The sequence below is a fragment of the Rhipicephalus sanguineus genome, chromosome 6 (genome assembly GCF_013339695.2).
Source record: "Rhipicephalus sanguineus isolate Rsan-2018 chromosome 6, BIME_Rsan_1.4, whole genome shotgun sequence".
Lineage (NCBI taxonomy): Eukaryota > Metazoa > Arthropoda > Arachnida > Ixodida > Ixodidae > Rhipicephalus > Rhipicephalus sanguineus.
The window spans coordinates 78687214-78713436 of NC_051181.1; the positions used below are offsets into that span (position 1 = coordinate 78687214).

At 47.3% G+C, this 26223-nt stretch overlaps 1 protein-coding gene across 1 annotated transcript in view; it reads right to left on the bottom strand.

Annotated features, from left to right (window-relative positions):
• Positions 1 to 22992, bottom strand: part of LOC119395926 (protein Skeletor, isoforms B/C) — a 30099-nt gene extending 7107 nt beyond the window's left edge. Inside the window, exons 1-3 of the mRNA XM_049416821.1 lie at positions 22832 to 22992; positions 2431 to 2485; positions 1606 to 1696 (exon numbers count right to left, since the gene is read on the bottom strand). Of these exons, the coding sequence (XP_049272778.1) occupies positions 1606 to 1696; positions 2431 to 2485; positions 22832 to 22931 (246 nt within the window). The 5' untranslated portion in view covers positions 22932 to 22992. The remainder of the gene's footprint in view (positions 1 to 1605; positions 1697 to 2430; positions 2486 to 22831) is intronic.
• Between the last annotated feature and the right edge of the window lie 3231 nt (positions 22993 to 26223).

A 26223-nucleotide genomic window follows, 5' to 3' on the forward strand; every position in this document is an offset into this window, starting at 1 on the left:
GTGATGGTGACATTCGCCGACGGTATCTACACACCTACAGCAGATGATGCATCTGTGACAGACCCATCTGTATAAACGTGACGGCGGTTTCTTTGGTTGGTGTTAATGTGTTCGAGAGCGAAGTATGTCAACGCTGACGCAGGTGTGTTTCTCTTGCTCTTGAACCCCGGAGCTGTCGTGACTATCGTCCAGGAAGGAAGCTGCCATGGAGGCCCCGTCAATATCGACGGCTTTTCATACGTCGGGGGGAGCAACATTCGCACATCAGAAATGCTGACTGCAACAAGTGGATGATCTTGTACCCTTGCCGCAAAACGCAGACAGACTCGGAGGAACTCTTGCTTCATTAGCAGGGCAGCCGAAAGACGTTTGCTTTCTGTCAAGGTCCCGACTGATCCGCTAAGCAGGTGATCATGCTTGGCCTTCAGGCTCTTTCACATTTGCGACTAGCACCGGTCGCGCGACCATTTGCGAATGGCGACCAAAAAGCGACTCAAGGCGACCCACTGTTCGCACCTGCTAGTGCGACCTATACCCATCCTTACGCCAAGCAATGTGTGTGACCGGGCTAGTTGGTATTCAATAGACACGTGAACAGCGCGGGAACATCCCGAGGAACAACACTTCCGCCTTCATGCGCATATGAATGCGCTGCGATCACGTGTGATATCTGTTTTCGCTTTTCTTGTATCGCGTTAATCAACTTTAGTTGGAAGTCAGCGCTAGTCCTTGTCGGTTCCTTGCCTTTGTGTTTCTTCCGCGCTGTTCACGTAACTTGCACCAAGTGCGCGTCTGCTCTCACCGCCATTGCTTCGACGAGACAGGCTGACGTCCTGTGGGTCCTGTTCCTGAGAATATGATTGATTCAGAGGTTTGACACTGCAGTCGAGCGACAAAAAAAAAATTGAGCAGCGAGCGACTGAGCCATCGCTTTTCTACCAAATCAATTTTAGACCGCTTGCGAACATTTGCGACCACTCGCTTTGAGACTTAGCTGGTCGCACGACCGGTTTTATTCGCAAGTGTGAATGATTCTTTACTTCCTAAACATACCATGCGACCGCTAGTTGGAGTAGGTTGGAGTAGGTTTGGATAGCGGGTGTGGACTTAGCGCTGTAGACGCATCCAGTCTCTACTTCTCGGGGCCTCATAGTTAATTTCTTTAGGGCATTGTTATTTGCACTTATGCTGCACACACTATGTTAGCTACGTAAGGAATGGCTTCATCTTTTAGTTTAGTGCGCTCCGGTGAAGCAATTGAATGAAACGCCATTTCAACGTCAGCCCCCTAATGCAGCTTCTCGTGCTTCTAATCGATATTGCCCGATAGTGAAACACAGAAACGAACCACCGCGTTACCTGTATTGACCTGCAGCTATGATTCATCGAACGACATCGATAAACAAAATGAATTACCAATCAATCACTCAAACAGCACTCGTCAATACTGAGAAGCGAACTAAGCTTCGGCAGGGTACGTATCTGCGCTCTTCTCGCGCACGCCCATCATTGAAGCTGCCACAAATGGGCACTTCCCATTGTTAGCGAGAATAATAGGACAGAAAGAACGACTTTAACAGCTCTCAGATGCAACGACTTCCTTACCCGAGCAGATCTGCCTCCGATAGGAGACCACCGGACACCACGGATGAGTCCAGTGACATCCCTTGCGACACGGTGGGGAAGTGGACCGTTCCTGCAAAAAAACAACAGCGGTTTATGGCACATGAAGTAGTGGCGAACGTACATATTCAACCTCTCCAAGTTCCACATTGTCTACGGTCACATTGTCTACGTTATCGCGTCATCTAAAGACTAGCGATTCCAGAAACAGAGCTAACATATTGACCCGCGCATATGTTTACACCTCGATAAAGCGGCATCTGAGCTAATGATCTATAGAGCGCGATCGGAACAACTTTTTTCGATCGCGAGTAAATCACTGCCGCAGTTGGCGCAATGTTGCCAATCGTAGCTGAGAATTTAATTCCTGCGGCGTTTAATCTCAACCTAATCTCAATCTAATCACAAACTAAACCACTGCATGTAACAGCTGCATTTTATACTTTCACAGGTATAAACGCAACTGAGCAATGTGTATGCACTGATTACTGCAAGGGTAATGCCATTATATACAAACTTTGTTTATACGTACTGGCAAATGACAATTAGAATAGTTAATGCGGTATGTAATACATCATGATAGCTATATGTACGAGTTACTTATTTCAATGATCTTGAGCGTCATTTAACGCTATGCGTAATGTGAGCAATGGCTTTTGGTCAAACTACAAGTTTTATACGAAAGCCTACGCCTCATCCTCTTGGTGATAAATTTGTATTCAACACCTCCGAATGGAACAAGTTTTCTTGTACAATTGCGTTAGGCGCTAAGACGCAACTAGCTGCGTACATACAGAAAGCATTTACCTGTGTGGTCTCAGCAAGTTGAGGTGCTGTTCTTCATCTGCCACAAATCCACTTCCTGCAGGAGTCAAAATAAATTAATATTTAAGTAGGGAACTCTCTTCTGAACAAAAATGTATTATACATAGTATGAGCAGTGTTTTAGGACTGCTCTCTCACCATTCTGCATTTTCTTGAGCACTTCGAACAACTACTGATCATGTTGTCGGTTACGATCATGTTGGGGTGTGACAACTTTCGGGGGAATAAAGGGGTTCAACCTCCCCCTTCCCCGAAAGTTTTCAATTTTGAATGTGTATATATACACGCGCACATACAAATGCGCGCACGAACACACATAAAGTGTAATTGAACCCCCCCCCCCCCGCCGAAAAAAAATTCTGGCTACGTTACTGGTTCTTGAGGTAAGATATTGCTTGGTTCTTACGAGTACAATTTTTAATGTCTGTTGTTAATGTATGCAGAGGCACATCCTGTATTCTAGTATGTTCCCATTTCATCTCTTAGAAGATTATTTATAGCCGAAGGCTCAAACCATGAACAGCGCAAAAATTCTTTCTTCCGTCTGTCGCGCAAGACTAGTTTTTAGGTGAAAATCGCACCGCAAATAAATTATGATCGAAAGATCCAGCCGCACACGTCGGCTTCGAGAGTCGCATATCCATGTGGCAGCCAGTACAGCTGCTGGACTCGACTCGCCGTCAACAACGCACATAGACTTCTGCCATTGGCAATGCGTCATAAAGACGTTCAAGCAAGCTTAAATAAACGAAAGCTGACCGACTTCTCGCGGCAGCTCCGGGAATGCAATAAGGGTGAGGCAATATGTCCTCGCATTTCAAAGTACTGCCACTGCGTCAATGACATTTCTGCCTTTCAACGTTCAACGATGAGCGATTTGAAAATAGGCACAATTGCGACATCGCCACCATGTCTAAACCTTTTCGTCCGTTGTTGCCACCCGATAAGCTCGCCTAGAGACTAAGAGGTATTAAATAATAGAGCCTTGAACGGCAAAAGAAGAAATCTTCTTTTGTTGTCTTCCTTTCACCCGATCTAAAAGTGGTCATGTAAGCTACATACTTTCGCAAAGAACTCTGAAATTATTCCTTCTGTCATCATAATTCTTTATATTTTGGCCTGGTTGAATAGTATTGCAGTTGTATTATTATTTTTGTTGTTTTACTTACTGCTATTCTTTATAGTTTAGTTCTTGCTGTAGTCTAACACTGTTTCATTGATAATTCTCTTGTCATATGCCTATACTTTTTTTTTAATACATGCATTCTTCACCGTGGGTCCCCCTGCTGTCCTCGGAAAATAGGACCCTAGTCTGTCAAATGTCTCATTCATTTTGTGCATCGCTACTTCACTAATAATAAATTTGAAACTTGATACGCAAGCTCGCACCACGGTGTATAGAGGGAGAGTTGTCATGCATCAAACTACCACTCCTAAAAACACTATAATAATTAGCCTTTTCCATTTTCTTGTGCTGCCCTCTGCCGTTCTGATAGGGTTCGGTAGGGGCCGGGACAACCGGTATTGCCAGAAGCAAAGCTTCCGAGATGAAGAGACGTTTCACGACTTTTTCGCTAGCGGAAGGACGCATGCGCCGTGGCGGCGTGAAAAAGGCGGATTGTTGGCGTTTTACGTCCCGAAACCACCACATGATTATGAGGGACGCCGTAGTGGAGGGCTCCGGGAATTGCTGACCATCTGGTGTTCTTTAACGTGCACCTAAATCTGAGTACACGGGACTCTAAATCTAAGTACACGGGACTCGCCGCGGCCAGGATTCGATCCCGAAACCTTCTGGTTAGCAGTCGAGCACAATAACCACTAGACCACCGTGGCGGGTGTTATCACTCGTAAAGTGGAGAAGATATAAAAAGGAAACGCGTTGCCACGCTCCAAATTATGCACTACGGGATATGCCGGTGCAAGAGGCGATCGACAGGGTCGCAGCGGTCCACGCGGAAGCGGCTGACGAGCGACGTGAGAACGTTTAACGCCGATGCGGCTTCACGGATCGCCGGACAGCAGATGAGGCCACGCGGAACGGTGTCTCTCTCGCGGCGGCTAGTTTCAGCCGAGCGCGACGAAAGACGCGTCGCGGGCCTCCACCGATGTAACCCCGTAGCTCATCTCCCAAGCTTTCAAAACGAGGACGTGCTCGCGCAACGTCACCAGCAGTACCGCGAACGCGCCGCGTGGGGCAGTCGTTTAGAAACCACCACACTAACATGCATGCCGTGAGCAACTCGATAATTTGATAGGCGTTAAGTGCTACTCCTAAGGAAGTGTTTCCAAAGATGCGGCGGAATTCCACTTCACTTCGGCAGCATTCTTCCGAAACCGTATGTGTACGAAATTTCTGCAGTTCGAGCGCAAACGTATCACTATGAGTCACTATGAATGCGCCGTCATGGCTGCGAGCGGCGCTGGTTAACACTGCAGGATTTCTCATAACATAAACACTAGGGGTGTGCGAATATTCGAAAGTTTCGAATATTCGTCGAATATTACATTCGAAATATTCGTATTCGATTCGAAAATCGTGTATTCGAAAAGTTTCGAATATTCGAAAAAATTCGAATATGCGATTGGATTATCATGCATAAAATAACTCGTCTTCCACATTTCTGCTGCGTTCGTATACACCACAGCACGCCTGTCTCGCACCCGGGCTGCTGGCGAGCCGAGCGGATACTCTCGCACCCTGACGCCGGGCTGACCGGGGCTGCCAAGGCGCGCGCGGGCTGCACCAAGTAAACAGGGCAAGCTGCAGTTCGGAGGCCTTAAAGTGCGAAAAAGTACCCGTTCACGCAGCTTCAGCGTATAAGAGCTGATCTGGGCACTACTTTGGATGTCAAAACAAGCAGCGCAACAAGAGGATATTAGCGTTGTCTGCGACGATTACGACGCGCCACGGAAATAGTGCCGGTGCGGTGTTTTCAGCTTCGCCGCGAGTGGATAACTGTGATTAAAGCAGAAAAACTAGGAGCAGAGTGAAAATGCGCGAGTAAGTACACTAACTGCGTGTATTCTGCAGTGTGATGCCCACCTATTTCATTTTGCGAATGTAATTTGCGTGACACGCAGCTGGGTTTAAGGCAGACGCGAGCTTTGTGTAGGGGTGCGCTTCATACCTTTGAGCGTTTCCTTCGACGAAAATCTAGTGCAAGGCAGTGCTTTCAAGCACAAGCAATCAGCATGCTTTGCCACTTTCAACGTAGTATTAAGCTTTAGTGCTTTTGGTGGCATCCACGCCTTCGAAATTTCGTCTTCAAAAGGTAATAAATGGCACGGTGCTCCTCAACAGCTGGCCAGAATTTCGTGTTTTCATTTCAGTGTTTGATGTCCCCAAATTTATTTGGGCACGAGGCACCCAGCTGCACATAATACATATATTGGCACGTAAGTGAACAGTACTCGCGCCAGTGTCCTTCACGTCGCAGGCGTAGCTAACCGGCTTAACTAAGAGTAGCACGGTTTCGCTTGTAAAGCACCATCGTTACAAGAATAAAATCGCGCAGGTAGCTTCCAAAAGGGATCGCTGAACGATACTGCAGGTTATACTCTCTGATAGCACGCTTTTGTGAGCAAGACGCGTTATTGTAAGAGCGCTCGTGAAACAAAAATTACGTTCCGCGAAACTACCCGTAAAGCGTATACTCTAATTATTACGCGATGCATGCTGAAATGATGAGCTTTCACCTTGTGGACAACTTGTAATATGGGGCCACAAAACGTCGTTTCACTCTTTCGTGAGCTGCACTGCAATTACGATTCACGCGTACTACTGCGAGAACGTTTTTTTCTTTTTCAAATGTAACAGCGTACGTACATATCTGACGAGGTTGCTTCCGCAGCCCACTCAGCACCTACTGTATACATTGTGGACTTGAGCAAGATGTTCTTGATGTTCCAATAAATCAGCGAAAATGTCCAGGCTAGAAAAGACGCGAAACACGCTCTCCGACGGGCTGAGTTTCGGGAGTTTCACGTTTGCTCTGTGTAGCATCTGCTGGCGTGGCAGCCCGCACATGTTGTTTCGTCGCGTGTGCGATAGATGGCGCGACGCGCGATGCAAATATGGCGATGCGCATGGAATTCGCTGTGTTCTGGTCTATAGCTAGAAACGTTGCCGAGAGGAGCGATAAACATCGTAAGTACACGGAGGCATGATATCTGCCTGCGACGTGCGCCCCAATACGTATGATTTATTGCTGGTGCATCTCCGACGTGCAGCGCTGTTGGCGATCATGTAACCGTACATTTTCAATATTATGCGGCCGTAACGTGCCGCACTACCACTCGTTCACTATGCGGGACCACTCGTGAAGAAAGACAGTGACAAACGTGACTGGTGGCGGACTGTTCAGATACCCCAGTCTGGCAAAGCTTTGCCCCATGTACCTCCCTATACCAGCCACTTCTGTTCCAAGCGAGCATGCCTTTTCAGTGGCAGGAAGGGGGGGGGGGGTTGTCTCTGTTACGAGGGAGCGCCTGCTGCTTGATCATGTGGAGCAACTCATATTTCTTCATGATAACATGTAGTCATTACTTTCATTGTGCCGTGATATTTGCTTGTGTTTTGATGTGCGTTGTGCTAGCCTGGACATTGTGTTCTGGATATAGCAGTGTATGTTGTGTTGCCAGTCAGACTGTTAATGTTTTTGTTTTTTTCAGATAGCTACATGTTAAATAAAATATTGTTACTGTGGAGCTATTTTTCCTTTGATATTCGATATTCGATTCGATATTCGAAGGTGGATATTCGTATTCGATTCGTATTCGAAAAATTTGATATTCGCACACCCCTAATAAACACCCAATAAACAGTGCGGGAAAGAGACAGCCGGTGTAGCTCAATTGGTAGAGCATCGGACGCGTTATCCGAAGGTCGTAGGCTCGGTCCCTACGCGCGGCAAGGTTTTTTTTTTAATTTGCATAAATTACTTTTTATTTAAGTAATAATTACTGCACCTCAGCTAAAACATACAAATAATGTCCCGTATTCCTTCCTTGGCTTTCCTTGTTGGTTTCATTGTTTGTGTCTAACCAAGAAACGAGCCCCTCGAACAATTTCCTCTATGAATACAAGTTCTTCATTCGAGGTTCATGTAACGGCCATGTACCATAGTATCTGCTGCCTCAGGTAGTACGAAAGCAGCCGTGCAGTCCTGATTCAGTGGCAGCTAGGCTTTATTGTCCTCTACTTGCCCTGGGAACCGTGACATCCACCGCTGTTGGTGTCAACCTTACTGGACGGAGTTCCGTGCATCCACCAATACACAATGTGGCATGATCTGCAATATACTGCAATCTCTAGCACGAGAGGGGAGGATGTCGGCGTACTCGTTGCAGTACTGGTACAGTGAAGGTATATTTGTGGACGCTGCATGGCAAAATATCGCGCAATCAAACGGAAATATCTCTTCGCTTTTAAAGCAACGCTGTCTCGTTGGTGTGCCCGGGAGGAATACGGCAACTCAAAGTACAAGTTAAAAACCGTGCAGTATTTATTGGGTTGACTTGTGCCCAGCAAAACAAAGAGCCCCGCCAGTATAACGCTGGTGCCGTGGACAGCTGTCGGTTGTACAAATCTGATTTCCGGGTAGAACGTGTCAGCACTTTACACGTGCGTCATCGTACTTTAAAGCGTAATCGCTGGGGCATGGACAAGTGTTATAATGTACTCCGCTATTCACATCACGCGTGCGCTCTGAGATTCAGCGATAACGTCTGAGTATCTCAATTAACACTTTAAGGCGTGCCGATTAGTACAAAATGAGGTCACAGAAGCCAAGAACGAAAGCAATAAATATTTAAATGAACAAACTCCGTGGCGCCGAACGCTCGTAAAGGTCGATCTCTTTAGCAAAGGAAGGGCTTTCTACAAAAGCTCGTTTTGTTAACTCGGGAGTTACCTTCGACTCAAATGGCCGCAGATGCAGACAGGAAATGACGGAAGAAGACTTCAACGAGTGATGCACGCTCTGCTTCCTCCAAACTAGGATGTCCGGCTGACCCGCTTGGGCGCTTCTCTGTCTGTACATAACCGAGGCTTCCAGACGACCAGATATCGGCTGTCTGCAACGCTCACGCTATCTTCCGCGAGGCGCGACAGCCTCAAGCTCACGTGAGTGCAAGAAAGGCCCGACCATCGCCGTGACCTTCCGGCATGTCCTCAACGACCTTTGAGAACGTTTTGCGAGCTGCTGGAACGGACGTCCACTTCCTCGCGAGAGTGAAAGCCGAAACAAGTGCTCCGGGGAAGGACTCCGCCTATGGGCGTTGAAGGCAGCCAAATGGATGCCGTCGAAACCCTTACGCCAAAGGCGGCGATCTAAATGGTGGCAAGCATCGCCGTGGGCAATGGCGTCACTAAGTGTTTAAGCTGTCCTGGTAGGTCAGTAAATTGTTTATGCAAACCATGCAGTCGGTACAACTACGTGTATTTTTATAGTCAGTGTGGGGGCATTGACGTCCGCACACATTTGATCAGAGCTTAAAATTGCTCTCGCGCATTACCCGCTTAATAGGTGAGATGTCGCGCGGCTAGTCTCAAGGACGTGAGTTCGAATCCCGGTCACGGCATCCGCACTTCAATGGACGCGAAGGGGCGAAGCGCAACACTCGTGTGCTTTGATCTGGGTACGCGTTAAAGAACATCAAGTGGCTGAAGTTAACCAGGAGTCCCTCGATACGGTGTACCTCATAATCATATTGTGGTTCTGGCACGCAATACCCCATAAACAATAACACTCACGTATGCCAGAGAAAGTTATTCATAAAATACGTACTCTATACACTTCATCGACAGCCTGCCTTCTATTAGCCAATTTTGTGTAATATACTATTCCGTACTTTACTTCGATGACGAACCTAATGAGACTTTTGTCAGCACATCTGTTTGCAGTATTTGTTCGTGCCACTATAAAACGCAGGTCATTGTCCTGACATGCATCGTATTCGAAAGCAGATTTTGCAGCCAGTTCCGAATGGCTGATTCCGACGAGAAATACTCGTTCGCCCAATAACAAAAGTACACCGACACCTGGGCCTCGATATAAATTAGTGTGCATTTGACGGCGTAATCTATTTAAGATATATATTCAACATATCCGATTTCGGCACTTATTCTCACTGCCATTTGTCGTCAGAACGTCTCGCAAACACCCTTTGAATTCAGGAAGAGGTTTCCAAGCTTTCATGCAAAAGGAACGTGAGCCCGTCTGAATGTTGCAAGCTCTTTCGCGCGAGTACTTCCTGAAGGACACGCTGGAGTGGTTGTTGCTATAAACGCTCGAATTTCCATATGTAGCAGCGTGCTTTATGATCTTTCGTCTACGCACCCAAGTGCGCGTGACTGCCCGTGGACATGTGTCACCACGTTTGCAGATCAAGTGCTGCCACAAGGTGAAACAAGATAGCACGCTTGCCGCTCTCGTAACAGATCTAGCGCCATGTTCCTCTCCCTCTATCACTTTTTTATCTGTCTGCTTTTTCATCGCCACTTAAAATAAAACGACCACTAAAATTTACTCGCCCTGTATAGGTCGCTTCCAAGAGCAGTTTTAATGATCGTTTAGAGGTTTAGCTGCAGTTCTTTATAACTTTTGATAACGAAACACCATAATAATGAATGAACGTATATCTTCAAGTAGCGTGTGTGTGTGTGTGTGCGCGCACGCGTTTGTATATGTGCGTGTATGCGTGCGCGTGTGCGTGTGTTTGTAAGCACATTAGAGGCAGCTTTAATGCACTTTCATAATGTTCAGGCATTACTAACAAAAGTAAGAAGCATAGAAGAAGCACATGAGAAAGAGATCGCATTTCCATGGCTCAACGACATTCGTACAGTCCGTCTCAGTGAAACTCAAGTTATTCGACGTTAAACGTGCCCACATATGGCAACGTTCGTTTATCGTTCAGTCTCCTTTCAAGTGCGCGTAACAATGGTATTACGATGTCGTAGGGCTCACAGAGTACTCAATTATGATCGATCGCAGAACGCATCGCTGCAGAATCTGTCTGCGAAGAAGACCTAACCTTTAAAACGGAGCGCATTTTTACTGCTAATGCATACAAACGCAATGAATTCGGTGACGGAGGTCAACCACAACAAGTGCTCCTAGCGTGTATAAGCATCACGTGACATCCCCGTCGCCACTGCAACAGCCACCATTTTTCACAAACGGAACAAACAGAATGAAGGCTTAGGATAGTCTTAGGTTTACAGCGTAAACGTTGAACGTAGATGGCGATAAAGGATTGGGACAAGCGCTGTGACCCTGTCCTTGTCACTCAAGGACAGGGACAACATGAAGGACACAGACACTGAGCTCGTGCCTTTCCTTTCTCGTTCAGCTTTCACACTGTAAACCTACACACACACACACACACACACACACACACACACACACACACACACACACACACACACACACACACACACACACACACACACACACACACATATATATATATATATATATGTGTGTGTGTGTGTGTGTAAGATTACGTAGTGTTATAGAATAGATGTCTTCGTCTTTGAAGCTGACACAGACATGGGAGTATGTCAGCGCGCTGCGCCAACACATAAAACATGTGAAGTCGCTATCGATTTCCCCCGCATCAGCCGGCTAAATGAAGGCGTGAACTGCAGAGAATTATCTTCACTGCCTTTTCAGGCGGTAAGCGCCCTGTCCTTGTGCGCAGTTTTAAACACAAGCGTATTTCACAGAAATCAAAGCGCGTTTCGCTGTTCTGTTTGTGTCTAACGTTCCCGTATGCAGTTGAGACGCGGTCTGGAGACGTAATTCGCTCTTTTATGTGATAACCCTGTTGCTACGAAGCTGCAAGCTGTGCAATGCTAAGCAACAGCTACCGGCTTTTCCCTTTCACATCGAATCGGCATCGTCCGTGCCAACTTGGAGCTTGGCCAGAACGAGAAGCTCACAAGACTGTTGCTATATCACGCGCTCTCTATCTGCTTCTTTCTTTTTTGTTCTTTATTTTTTTGCCGCCTCCCCTTCCCCGTTGCTTTTTTGCGTACAGGCGTATATGGTCGATTTACGATGACAGCGCGACTTTCAAGAAGCGTACTCGTGGGAACGAGGCGACGTGAGCTCGGCTCTATACCGCGGCCTTTGCACGACAGGTTGTAGAGTTGGGTGGTCGCCTGAATTATTCAAGTCAAGGGTTTTTTTTTTTTTTTTTTACTATTACACGATACGTATTCTTGCAGAAACGCGCCCAATCTTAGTCGATATCGCTAGCATTATTTCGGACACTGAAAACGGGGGAGTGCTCATGCAATTTGTTATAGTTCGACTGACCGAAACGAGTGGAGTTTAGGTGTGATTTTGTTTTGCTCTTTTTCTCGTCTGTGCTTTTCACTAAATTTACTTTACCCACCACGATGGTCTAGTGGTTACAGTGCTCGACTGCTGACCCGAGGATCGCAGTATCGAATCCCGGCCGCGGCGGACGCATTTCGAGGGAGGCGATATGCTAGAGATCCATGTGCTTAGATTTAGGTGCACGTTATAGAACACCAGATGGTCGAAAATTCCGAAGCCCTGAACTACGGCGTCCTTCGTAGTCATATTAATCATATCGTGGTTTTGGGGCGTCAAACCCCACCAATTCTTATAATTACTAAATTTATTACCAGTGAACAGGAGTAGCCGGCGCCATTTAAGAGCGCCAACATCTGAACAACATTTAATAAAGGGGGGGGGGGGACAACGTGCCTGATCACCACCACCCCCTCCGTATTGATGCTAGGACCGAGTAATGTCATGCGAACGCCCCCAATTGTGAAGTGATCACAAAAATGGTTGAAGTAACTGCGAAGTGATGACAACATCGTGACACACATGGTGGCACAACGACCATGACGGGAGGGTGATAGTGGTAGTGGTGACGTAACGGCTCGCGCCTTGGCACAACCGTCGTCACATTAAAAGGTACGCTGACTCAACACAGCAAAATAAACGTTCTGTAATAATGCCGTAAGGCGGGAATTTCCACAAATGGAACGCAAGGGCAAAATAATTTATTAATTACTGTTATTATTAATTTATTAATTGCCTTCACTGTTTGTGGTCTTTCATGTTGTTCCGTACTTCCCGTCGTCAACTTGTATTTTCATTTCCTCGCTCCTAAACAGTGTGCATACGTAGTGCCTCTCTCGAGGCAGTTTTCTATCTGCTGCCTCTTTACTGTCGCTTCTTGCCGTTTCCGCATGCGTGCTTCGTAACTAACACAAGTAATAAAATCCCCGTTCTCCGGTATCGAAAAGCCCTCCACACCTTTCTATGTCAGATGCACGTCAGACCGTTCTTCTTTTACTAGACAAGATCATAGGGTCATGGCTTCTCCCGTGGCAGCTCTGGAGATCAGTCTCTGAAACAGCGCTGACAAGTTCCATTACTTCGATGATTCAAGTGCAGATTAGGTGTCGACATGCTCTCCCCCTGTTAATTGTGAGGTAAAATCAGTTTAAGTTCCGAACACCAACCAGGACCTTGATATGACTGTGCTTCTCTCTTCCTGCTCATCTAAAATCCACGTACAGCCAGGCCTTTAGATCAATACACCGTACGAAGGTGTCAAATTCGTGCGAAAGTGTTGTAATCAATTAACGGTTACGGAAATTTCTAACTTATACCCAGGTTTATTACTTGTGTAGTAACCGCAACGTGCTTGTATGTACGTACGTGTGGCCGGTCCCCGTCGACTAAACATTGTTCTTTTATTGGAGTCGGCGTCACCAGAATGGGAACGAGATACGTCGGTTTTATAAGGCGCTTCTTGGTCTGTCGCCAATATCATGCCCATAGGCGTGCGCAGGGTTCCCCATCAGGGGAGGGGGGGGCAAAGGTTCATCGCAGCACCCCCCCCTCAACCAACTAAGTCAGTGTATGGTGCAGATTTTGCACCCCCCTCCTAGGTGACTGGGGGGGCCGGCCGCCCCCCCTGCGCCCCCTCCCCCCCTGTGCGCACGCCTACGATCATGCCCACATGGCAAGAAAACTTTCCCGCACTATAGACTTATCATTTTTTATTCACTAAAACGCTGCTTTACTACGATCGATATGTGCCAGGCACGAGCTCTCGAGAACTAAGAGAAAAAAAAAACTGTTCTCGCACCCAATAGACCATTCCCAAGCTAACTGGTCACTGAGCCTAACAGAACTGACAAGGAAGGTGGTTAGGAATCCTGCGATATTATCGTCGTGCGTTCATTTGCTGATTTGCAAACGTGAGACGAAATGATAGTGGAACGCGATCCGCTTGCATAATGTATACCGCGCCTGGAGGAAGCTCCTAACGACAGCAACCTCCGTCGCCGTCTTGCGGAATTATGAGTAAGCGTATTATTAGAACGCGGCTCGTACCTAGTCCAGTGAGCGTAGTCGGCGCTGCCATAACATTTGCCGCGCTCATTTCACAGCGGGGCTCTTACGGCAAAATTGCAGTCGTATATTGGTCTAGTGGTATGCTCACGAAATGTGCAGTTACGGGCCGGGTTTTAAAGGCTGTGGAAGACGCCGTGGCGTGACGCTCGCGGTACACCTTCCTTGTAGACGAAACCGGTCTCCTGCTCATTGGCGCAACTTCTGCGCCCACGGTTTACTAAGGGCGCGATCATTCCAACTGCAACATTGTATACGCGGATGAATGGATGTGGGCTTAAGTTGCGCAGATTGCTATTTGCGCATGCGCCCGCAAACGCGCAACTAAGCAACGCGTGACTGTCTATTTATGTGACCGAACACACATGTTGAACGTCTTCAATATGCGCATCGGCATGCTGGAAGTCGAACCAAGATCGCATAATAATAATAATTGTTTGGGTGTATACGTCCCAAAACCACGATATATGATTATAAGGGACGTGTGGAGGGCTCCAGAAATTTCGGCCACCTGGGGTTCTTTAACGTGCACCTAAATCTAAGAACACGGGCCCCAAGCATTTTCGCCTCCATCGAAAATGCGGCCGCCACGGCCGAGATTCGATCCCGCGACCTTCGGGCCAACAGTCGAGCACCATAACCAATAGACCACCGTAGCTAGGTAAAAACCAATACCGCAGAAAACAGAAATTTACAGATGATAATGCAATAACTGTTTCTGATTTTATTTTAATAAACAGAGGCGCAATAATACGTCCTGATCGACTGCAAGAATATATTAGATTTACTGCTCGACGCCTACGTGCGACTGAAATGGTCAAGTGTCGTGGCTTATTGACATAAGGTATCGTTCAGGCTACGAGCACCTAATCTACTCCTACATAATTTGAAAGATTTAAAATAAGTGCAGTTACTTAGGCATGTCTCTCAAAGTAAACTCAACAAAAAGTAACGCTTAATATTCTCTATTTATATTGTGTGAGTGGTCTGACTGTTTTGTGCACACCTCTTGTGTTTGTGTTGCTGTCTTATACAGCACTCAACGACCAAAGGCATGACGGTACAGTTATGGGGTGTTAGTATCAGCAAGACTATAGGACTGTCATTTTTTTCTTTAAAACTCTCTACCCCAATGTCCTGTACTGCGTCACATCGCAAGGTGCAGCTCTTACAGCACTTTCTTTTTTAGCCCCAAATACGATAATGCTAACCACATTTTAACGAACAGCAAACTAATCGGCAACTTACTCGAAACATGACGTGGCAGCTGGCAGTTTCGCTACAGTTGACAAGGCACTTATTTTGTTCGCATATTTGAGTGTAACACGCGGCTTATCGTCGTCTTCTTTCCTCTTTTTATCGTTCTTTTTTTCGTTTGTTTTTTGTAAGCCACGTGCCAGCACACTCCTCCCGGCGTCACGGGTGTCCCTGCGACCGGTCTTCATTAGCAGTCGAAAGCTTGATTTTCCGGGTGTCATTACGCGAGGACAGGAAAGGAGTGAATTCCCGAAGCAAAGCGGGTGACAGCGTCCTGTGGCAGTCAACGCGAGATGGAATCTTAGCCACGAAATGCGGAAAAGTGGAGACTAATTGGGCTGGCGTTCCGCTTACATAAACTCGTTTCGTTCCATATCAATCGCAGCTCGTTCGGTGCAAATAAGAATAAATAAAGCAGGCACGTATAGGTGGTCAAGAAGAAAGAAACGAGGTGTGTTGATAGCGTTTTCTCTCATAACCCGCTAAATTCGCTTTCCCGCGCGCGACGCAACAGGGGACACAGCGGTCGCTTGGCGAGTGATAAATGGAGAAAAAAATGAAACGGAAATTGGAAATGCGTACTGGCATGTCCCATAATATTCTCCTACTTTCAAACTCGTAGCACTTACGCGCACCAAGATCTGTCTGTTAGCAAGCGAAGAAGGCTAGCCGGCGATTAAAACTTGACGCAAGTGAACCAAGACAGCCCGTCTTGCCGGCAGCGCCGGCACAAGACCCTAGAAGAGAGGTCGGCAACGTGCGGCCCGCGGGGAAGTATTATGCGGCCCCCGGCACGACGTCAGGAGCCCTCCCCTTCCCCTTGTCTCTTCCTATGTGAAGGCCGACATGGCACTTTTGACTTCAAATGGGGTTAGACAGGAACAAAGGAAGGCTGAAGGAACTAGCATCGTCCATGATAAAAGTGCTCGGCAGTACATACAGACTCTCTCGAGACTGAGGTTCATCAAAGCAAACTTGCGTTCCCGACAAACCGATCAACTCCTCCACGGCGTCAGTCGGTGAGCAACCTTGATGTAGATATTTACGAGTTGGCTAAGAATGCTCTGCATCAAAAGTCGCAGTTAAAGAGAGAGAGAGGAATCACTTTTATTTTGGTAGCCGGCAAATTGATGGGTCGGGAGGGAGGGGGGGGGGGGGCAACCCTGCCTAGAAGGCGGCCCAAGGAGTAATTACGCTCTGGCAGAAAATAAAGGTTTTTTTTTCTTGTAATTTATGATTGTAAATTGCGACCATGCCAATAAACATGACTTCTATTCAAGTTTTGTACATTATTCCCAATTCGCCGAATTTGTTCCTCTTTGCCTGCAAAGCCACCCCACACCTCCGTTTGCTGCGCGACCCCCGCCGATTCGGCTTGATGCAACTCGGCCCTCCACCTCAAAAGGTTGCTGACCCCTTGTCTAGAGTATGCAGCCTGTTAAATTCTTTCCGATTGATAACATATGGGCGTCAGAAAAATTTGTGATAAGTGAAAACACCCGTTCGTATTTAAAATAAGGGTGCTCTGCTTAGTGAATTTACACAGTAAGATGACACAGTGAAACGGTATTACCCCTGCGTCTTGAATGGAGCAACGATTGCCACGAGATCACAGTATACACTGTGAACTGGTTTTGTTTATATGCTTCCTAAATAAAAAAAAATGAAATTGTTCGCTCAGTAGACCTCGCGCTTAGAATGTTCGTCATGAAACAAAACAAAAAAAGATAAACGATGGTACTACACGTCATAGCACCTTAGTAGGTAAGGTGCCGCGCTGCAAAGCTCGAGGGCGTGGATCCGATTCCCAGCCACGGCGGCTGCATATTGATAGAAACGAAATGCCAGAGCACCCGTGTATATTCAACGCACAAATTGATTAACACAAGCGACCATTCCGACCAATTGTCGCTAGTGCTAATCTTTTTCTGCGGTTACCGCACTTCTACTTAGGGGCGGGTAAAGAACACCAGGTGGTCGAAAATTATTCAGGAGTACTCCGCTATGACGTCGCTCATAATCATGTCGTAGTTTTAGCTCATGAAACATCAGCAATTACTATTAAACAATCGTGGTAAAATGAAGTGAATAGCAAATTATTGTGAGCTAGCGGCTGTGTTAGCGTTCCTTTTTGCTGTCTCATTCCGTTGCGCTATTTATGATGACTTTATTGTGAAAATACCAACCAGCCCAACATTCGACACTTTTCATATCAGCTAGCACAGGAGTTTCGGCTCACGACTGCGTAGTGCATCCGCTTCCTTTAAAGCCTGTTGCGTAAGTTTGTCTCAATGATGCGCTATTAGCTTACACTTTCTAGAAGTTCGCGCACTCTTGGAATGCCGCATAAGGTCCGGCATCTCTTCCTTGGTTTGGGAAGATGGGTCTGACTTCTGAAAGTCAAACCAAAGGCCCTCTAACATGTCTTTACGTCGCTTAACGTCCTTTACATTGACAAATTTAAATGGGTTTGTTACATACGCTGGATTACTTCAGTCATTTCTGCATGAAGATCACATGCCGAAATCATCTACTCCATCGCCAGAAACGTTGTTGCACCTTGTTGTTCTTGCTTCCGTAACTCCATATGGCCGCGAATCCATATACCCGCGCAAAATTCATTTGCACCCTTTCAAACGCTGCCATTTGCGTGTACGGCCTGTAGCGACCGGAATGGATCGGTTAGCTGGGCATGCACTTATAGAAATAAATAAGGAGTAAAACGTTAGTAGCTGCAGCTAGTTACTACTTCAGACAGACGCTCGCCAGCTTTAAGGCGTTAGCAGCTAGCGACATTATGTTTCTTAAGGACCGCACCGGAAGTCGCCCCCAGCCAACCGGAAGTTGTGTGTTGGCTCCAGTGTTGCGTAACCCCCATAAAAATAATAAAATTCACACTAAAAGGACGTAACCGTTCAACTTGAGCTGTGCAGGATACATATAATGTCGGAGCATAAGTTCAGTAAAGATAAGGGGCCTACTAAATGCCGGAATAACTAATGAATATTAATTGAACGAGTTCATTGAAAGAGAAGGCCGTTAATTCTCTTGCGGATGTGTGCCATCAAGACGGCACACACCCACTAAAGAACAGTGTTCTTTCACTCATCAGTTCACTCATTGCTATACACTGGAGCATCATATCATTAGAGGGTGAGGGGAAGGCAGACGTCACTCCGCAGCACACCCAGTGGAGCGGAGTGACATCACTCTGCCCAGTGGAGCTCGCGTCCCGCGCCCGCTGCTCTAGCTCTGTCGCTCCTGCTGCGTGGTGACGTCATCACCAGTTGACGCGTAACGTTCACACCGGCACACAATTCTCTCTTAGACTGTAGTATAGGGTCCGCAGCGCTCTAAATCGCTGATAGTTTCCTCCAAACACTTCAGGCGCACACTGTGTCTTTGTTATTCGTTTTCGTGCTGACGATCTATACTCTCAGAGTAATCTAAGACAGCCGTGTTTGCCATACTTGGAGAGTTTTCACACACCGGTGGCGAGAACGCAATGTAGTATAAGAGAGGGTTGAGGAATACAGTACAGGGGGAAAGCGCTTTATTGTGTCTTCTTCGTTTCTGTCTTGAGTGTTTTACCCAGTTAACTTTGAAGTAACTTCTCGTATGTGTGTGGTTGTGATTGTTTTTTTCCCTTATTATTTATTTTCTGTCTTTCGCTTTCAACCCCCTATTCCCCAACCCCACTGCAGGGTAGCATACCGGATACAAACTTCTGGTTAACCTCCCTGCCTTCCTATGCTCTTTCTCTCTCTCCACAGATAATAGACTTGCTCATGCGACACCTAACCGGATGTGCGGAATAAGCTGTTGAAGAAAGTGATGAGCAATGTCTCGCTGTCCGAGCACAAAGACTCGCTGTTCGAGCACAAAGCACAAAAATTACAAGCGGAACTGGCACAATAGCCAAGTCATCAAAAACCAACATCTTAGTATGTCGCGCTTGGGTATGTGAAGGCCAACATCTGCCGCAGGTCGATCGCAAGCATGTTCTCTTGCAGACGTCCCCGCAATTGTACATTTCACTTAGGCAAGTACCCCCGAAGTGCACTGCTAAGAAGTTGTCGCAGTCTGGTCGTCGAGGGGCTTAGGAGAATGCGGCGACATCACCATGTAGTTCATTATATAATAATTGTTGGGGTTTAACGTTGGGGTTTAATTGTGAGAGACGCCGTAGTGGAGAGCTACGGAAATTTCGACCACCTGGGGCTCTTTAAAGTGCACTTAAATTTATGTAAACGGGCCTCAAGCATTTTCGCCTCCATCGAAAATGCGGCCGCCGCGGACGGGATTCGATCCCGCTACCTGCGGGTGAGCAGTCGAGCACCATAACCACTAGACCACCACAGCGGGTTATCACTGTGCAGTTCGTGAAATCGATATCATTAGAGAAATAGAAAACGCTTCGGAGGTTTTCGCACTACCTTCCCCCAGCTTGCGAAAAGGTTGTCATAGGCACCGGACGTTTGAAGACGTCATTTTTCCTGAAGGACCCGCGACAACAAGGAGGAGCGTGCAACGAATTTTGCTGGTCTTCCCGCGAGACACTGGGCTGTCCAACACGGGGTGACAGACACCTACAATTCAGGAGACGCTCAGGCGGAACAACTGCCATCCATGAAGGCCAGGCTAACCCCGCCTGCTGCAACATCACAGCCACCACCATCACCTACCTTTCGCGCTAACTCACTCGCCGCAAAGACGTTTAATAAATAGCATAAAGAACACCGAATCAAGAGGCCACTGAAACGCTACTGAGACTATACCATCATTCAGCTCATTCCATCGCGTTCAGCGAAAAGGTAGCCTGTGCCATTAAATTAAAGAACAAAAAAACGCCAAAGATAACGTCACAGTTCTAGGCTTCAATTTTGTTTTTGTTGTTTTAGTGCGCTCAGCAACATGTACCATGCTGTGCAACGGCCTGGCTTTCTAGTTTTTGACCGGCTGCCCTGCCTTTATTATTATGCCTCTGGAATGCACAAAGCGAGAGCGAGTGGCTGCATGCGTGTGCGCGCCGTACGATGCGTTATGCATAGCAATGAACGCACTTTGAAGCCTCCTCAACTGACCAGCCGTGGTAGCTTAGCACGTAAGGTGTCGCGCTGCTAAGCTCGAGGGTGCGGGTTCGATTCCCGGCCTCGGCGGTCGCATTTCTGTGGGGTCAAAATGCAAAAGAACACCCGTGTATTTAGTTTAGGTGCACGTTAAAGAACCCATGGCAGGTGCTGTTAGAGATTTAGATGGGTGTTAGAGAACAACGAGCGACATCACGTACCTGCTGTAATAACACTTCGCCACGCTACTGTACACAGTCTTTGGCTTAACTTGCAATGAAAGATGTTACAGACAGACGGACCGTAAGCTGAGTGAAGTCCCGAACACCGCTGATTACATCACAGTTACGTTCACTACCCTACGCGGAGAACACGGGCAGGCACGATAGCTCCTTACGGACAGCTGCAAAGCTTTCCGTAGACCTCCGGTGCAACGGCGTGTCATGTCAGTGTTCTAAATTATTTTTTTTCTGACAAACTTACGCCGTCAGTGCGAACTAAAGAAATCGCACGCGATCAGCTCCGTACGCTAGAACGATGACAGCTGGCGAAACGCGTTCAAGTGTCTTCTCGCAACCCCATTCATCGCAAGCAGTGTTGTTAGCCACTCCCATTCGGAAGACAAACGGCGGCAAGGAGATTTGTAGCCAGGGTCGACAAGGCAGAGTGTAGTCTCGCGTTGATGAGTATCTCTTCGATGCCGAGCAAACTAGGAAGTGGCAAACATCCCAACGGGCACATTCACCTCTCACAAGTCAAGCATCGCATGCGTCAACAACACTCGATGTTCGTGTTTTTTTATGAACACTACTGTAGTGAGAGCACCACGAAAACCAGCGCGCGAACACAGAAGCAAAGAAGAGGACGACGCTTCGCTGGTGCGTCTATTTGTTCTTAACAGGCAAGCATACCAATTGTTCCCGCTTAATGTGATCCCATTTGTGATGAGAGCCTTTGCACCAATGACCAAGCTACGCCATACCGGAGTGGCGCTTTTGCTGATGTTTGTCGCAGGACGCGACGTCAATGCTTTCCCTTAGGAGTACCGGGAAACGGTGAATCATTTATGCCCGTTCGATATGTCGCACCCCTCAAGCAGCATTACAGCTACTTTATCACCTTCCTCTTTTCCTGTGAATTTATCTCTCGCTCTCGCCACGTCATACTGAAAAAGCGCAGGGCAGCCTTTTGAAGGCCACGCACGGCAAGCGACACGAGACTGGGCACACTTAATGTCACTTGACATCTGACAAGCCCGATAATAAAGCTGGTCAGTTGGAGACTGGCATCTTTGTGGAATATTCATACTGCGGAGGTCTTGCGGTTGCGTGCACGTGTCTTTCAACGAATGATTATTGAGATATAAGAGATAAAAGTAACCCGTACATTTGTTCTGTGGTCAGCACTGTGCACCATATATTATATGTGCACCGATTAAAAACAGCTATTGATGTGACTAATCAGGAAGGCAGTTCAGATGCGCCTTAAAAAATTGCATCCTAAGTCGTGCAGTGTATTACAGTGAAATTTTAAACCGTGTATTTAATCCAAAACTCATGTGTAGGGCCCACAAACTTAGCCCCACCAGAATTCGCTGCAAAAGGTCTCCGTGTTACAATAACGCGTTCGAATATATGTGAACTAATACGTGCCGCCAATAGAAATATCGAGGCCCGCATTCATAATAGGCTCTTAAGCAAGAAATATTCCTGAGAAAAAAAACCCAACCAATCCTATGCAGGACATGTTATTAGCGAAGAATGTCAACCGACGGCACAGAGCATTAATGAAAGCAAATATTTGTGAATACAGCTTCAGTTCTTTATTGATGCCCGGGCGAAGGCGGTGTGAGCTACTCCCAATAGCTTCCGTTAGCAACACCAACTTGCGCAGCTGATATCACGCCAGCAGTTTTAGCTAAATGCCTTATTTGGTGTTTCCAGTGATGGCAGGCTGTTAAACGCCATCTCATGGGTACGGCTATTTCATTGTATCTGACTACTTCGATTCAAATCCAACAAAGGCTTTAAAAGCACGCTTAGCTATACCATCGAGCCTTAATTATCTTCAGCATACTTTGCAGTTAAGTCTTCAACTGTCATTCAAAGCGGCTGAGCACGCGAAGTTCCTCCAAAAGAAGCAATATGGTTTCTGATCCCGATGTGGTTTCCTTAATCATAGGGACGATAGTCACGCTGTCACTGGCGAAAGGACGGAACCCACAGACGAAAATCACGTTATCAATGGTGTAGGGACATAGCATGTCCTTTTAATTAATAAATATAACAACCAACCGCGCTGCTAATTTATCTCGCTGATGTAGCATACCTTTCTTGATGGTTATACAAATGCAGGTTATTCGTAGTTCACATGAAAACGACGCAGCCAAATCGCGCTCATCTCCATACCAGAACTCTTTGAGCCCGCCTTCTAACCACTGTGCCAGTAAGCCATATCTCAGAGCAAAGATAAAGCAAGCCTCAAACTGATATGATGGACTACGATAGGCTTTGGGCCACGGATGGATCTTATGGCGGGAAGAAGGACGTCGCGCTGTCTTCGAGGTCGGAGACAAAAAATCACGTTCCCACGTGTCGCGAAGTCACCGGCTACAGCGACTCCTCGAGATGCGGCCACTCTCACCTGCTTCCGTCTTGGGCAGCAGAAGCGCTACGGCGACGACTAGCAGTAGCCCAACGATGACGTTCGCCCTTGGAGAAGACATGGCTGCTCCCCAACTCATCGCGCACCACCGCTCCACAAGTACCGACTGAGGGCGAAGAGTTCGCGTCGCACCGTCGCCGACCCTTTATAAAAGTTTCTCTCTGCCGCTGGCGACCTCACCTCCGGCGCACTCTCTCCCACCGCCAGCTGAGAGCTCCCCCGCCGCCGGTCCGGCAAGGTCGTCAGGCCCTGGGGCGCCGGCTGAGAGAGTGGCGCTGGCGAAAGGATGGCCGCTACTGCCCTGCTTGGACGAGCCGGTCACGCTCCTTCGGTGCGCCGCTGAGCCACTGCGCTGGAAGAGCTGGCTGGCCTACACAGACCAGCCGGCGGGTCTGACGAGCACTGCAGCAGAGTCTATGCCCGCAAGCCGTCTTGACCCTCTCGGTCAAGCCAGCACATGTGTTCCGGCCTAGTCCCTTCGGAGCCACGCTGCTAAATATGTCTCTGCGAATTATGACATATTACAAAGCATTCGCGAGGGAGCCATTGTTAGGATGCTTTGTTCGTGCATATCGCTCAAGGAACCACGTCTCCTTAATCGATATTACCACGAGGTACAACATTTCTTGCATCATTGCAGGCCGCGCGAAGCTGTACTTAGGACAGATACAAAGCGGTCAAACTTGTCCCCTTTGTATCTGTCACTAGTAAAATTTCGCGCTATCTACAACGATCGACAATTACTAATTCGCCCGATCAAATTGTCTGTCTGTTAAGTCACGCGTTCTTTAATATGGGCACTTCCTCTTCCCCTGCCTCATACGACCTATCGTTTCGCGACAATATATTCGCTGTGGCTGTCAATAGTTTAACGACACCGTATGCGTGATGTTAATGATATTGGTTCTCGCGTGCCTGACGGCTTAGCAAGATGTGTGTTTGGGCATACTTGATGAGAAACAAACGAGCGCTGAGAAACGGGGACATAAACAGGAGGCACACAGGACAGGCGCTCAATTTTCACTGAGGTTTATTGAAATCCATGAAGATTTATAACGCCAACCAGCAAGGGCGATAACATTCGTGATGCATCGACCCCATAACAAAAGTGTCAAGACCTCCTTATGAGCACCGCATCATGGCCACGCACCAAAGCAGACGCAGCTGCCTAACACGCAAAGGCGATAGAGAACGTCCAAGATTAACGTACCACCTGACTCTTACATTAAACATGCTCATAGTGACACATGCGCACATTCGCTAAAGCCAAAAGGTCGTTAACCCATAAGGAAGCAAGCGCCACCGAATTCGAACAAGCCATCTAAGACAGCCTACTGATGCAGAAAACAAGCAAACCCACCAATCAAGAAAATTGGTGTTTTTTTTTGTCACATTTCTCTCTAAAAAGCAGCACCCCCACTTACACAAAGTATAGCAAACCAAACATGACTTGTGTTACGTACTGTTTCCGCTCTTTGTGTGGGTTGTACCAGCTAACGTTAGCCGAGGCGTTTTTTTTTTCTAATTTGTGGTCTTTTTTTTTTGTCTAGTCGTCCAAGTCACGGCTGCACCGATAAACAGAATTGTTGGCCACACTGTAAAGACGCTCAAACACGGCAAAGGCCTAATTGCCGCATAGTATACGAATTTTTATTCGTATTTTCTTGAAACTTGGTTAGACTTAGCTAGGACAACCTTTATAATACGAACCTGGACTAAGTCTCCCACTTGACTCGCACCCTGTTCGATACCTGTTGGTCCGTTCCAACATTGTAACCATTCCTTATCGATTGCGCAATACTAAACCGTGCCTTGTAGTATAAACTATTTAACAGATTTGTTGTCCGATGGAGAAAAGACGTCTTCTCATCTCGCGGACCTTCGTGACCTTCGATCAAAGGATGTGGCAGGGACATGCAGATGGATACAAAGGAAATGGAAATGGATATATAAAGCATAGTCACACGAAGAAGGTGCATGGGAAGTAATCAAGCAAACATCATGCTCGATTACAATCAGCCCCTTCAGAAAAATAGACATGTTTTTTTACGTGCATCATATCATCGGACGTTGAAAAAATAAGGGGAATTCCGGTATTGCACCCAAAAGCTGCACCAGTGGCGCTTCTCATGCCATAACAGCCAGGAAATGGTCCCCCCAAGAAGCACAACATTAAGGGCGCACTTGCCTGTAGACACATGTATATGCCCTCCGAATAAGAGGGATGTTTAGTAAATCGCCCCGCTGCCGCTGGATTTTCCAAATGTCGCGCAGTTGTGCAACGGCGCATCGGCGATAAAGGGGTCCCACAGAAAGGATCCAGTCCCGCGCAGATTTGGTCAATAACACCGAAGCACCGCAATCAGCTCGAAATCGCAACCCGCCTTCTTGCTGCGAGTTGGTGCAAGCATGTTTTTCGACTTTTCCGCGACGACGCGCGGCTTCTGCCTACAGGCCCCGTTCGAAATTGCTATACGCAAAAACTAAACTCACCAGTGTGAAAAAGAGAAGCGCCAACGGACACGTGTTGGGCCACCTGCCGTGGTCACCGCACAGCAACGGAGTCTTAGTGCCGCGTTAATTGCGACGGGCCGTTAAAGGTCACCGAAGGGGCGTACACGAGCAAGTGTTGATTTAAAGAGGCGATTAAGGAGTCGCAACCGAAAACTTCTCAGAATGGGACGGCGTAAATATCACTCAGAATAGCATTTGCCTCCGGCGTTTGCAATATTTTGTTTCTTATCGGACTATATATACATAGACCGACGAGAGGAGAATTTAGTTGTTTAGTATTGAATTTAGACTAACGATTCCCCGAACACCTGACGTACATATGGACCCCAGACACGTGGTTGGATAGAAACCTGTGGAGAGGTTGAGGTTTTATATACCCTCGGCTGCCGGACTGATTTGCCGTTTGTGATGTTAAACGCGGAACCCTTGCGTCGGTTGAAAGAGTGACTTTTCCCTCCTTCTCTCTCTAACTTTTATTCTCCCTCTCCCCCTTCCCCAGTGCAGGGTAGCCTACCGGGCTCAGCCCTGGTTGGCCTCCTCGAATTTCTTTTATTCTTATTCTCTTTCTCTCTCTCAGGACCTAATAGACCACTGGCGAAATAGCCGACGCACTCCTTGGCCAGACAAGCTCGATCCTTCCTGTTTAATGTCAGTCAGAATACCGGCTAGTTCCTTTCGCTCTGTAATGCACACCACTGTATTCTATCTCTTACAGCAGTGCTGGGCAGTATCGAAGATACATGTATCTTCGATACTATCTTAGATACTCTTCGGGTATCTCGTATCTGTATCGCGATACGTCTCGCGAGCCGTGTATCAGTATCTGAATTTCCGATACATTGAAGAATGTATCGTTT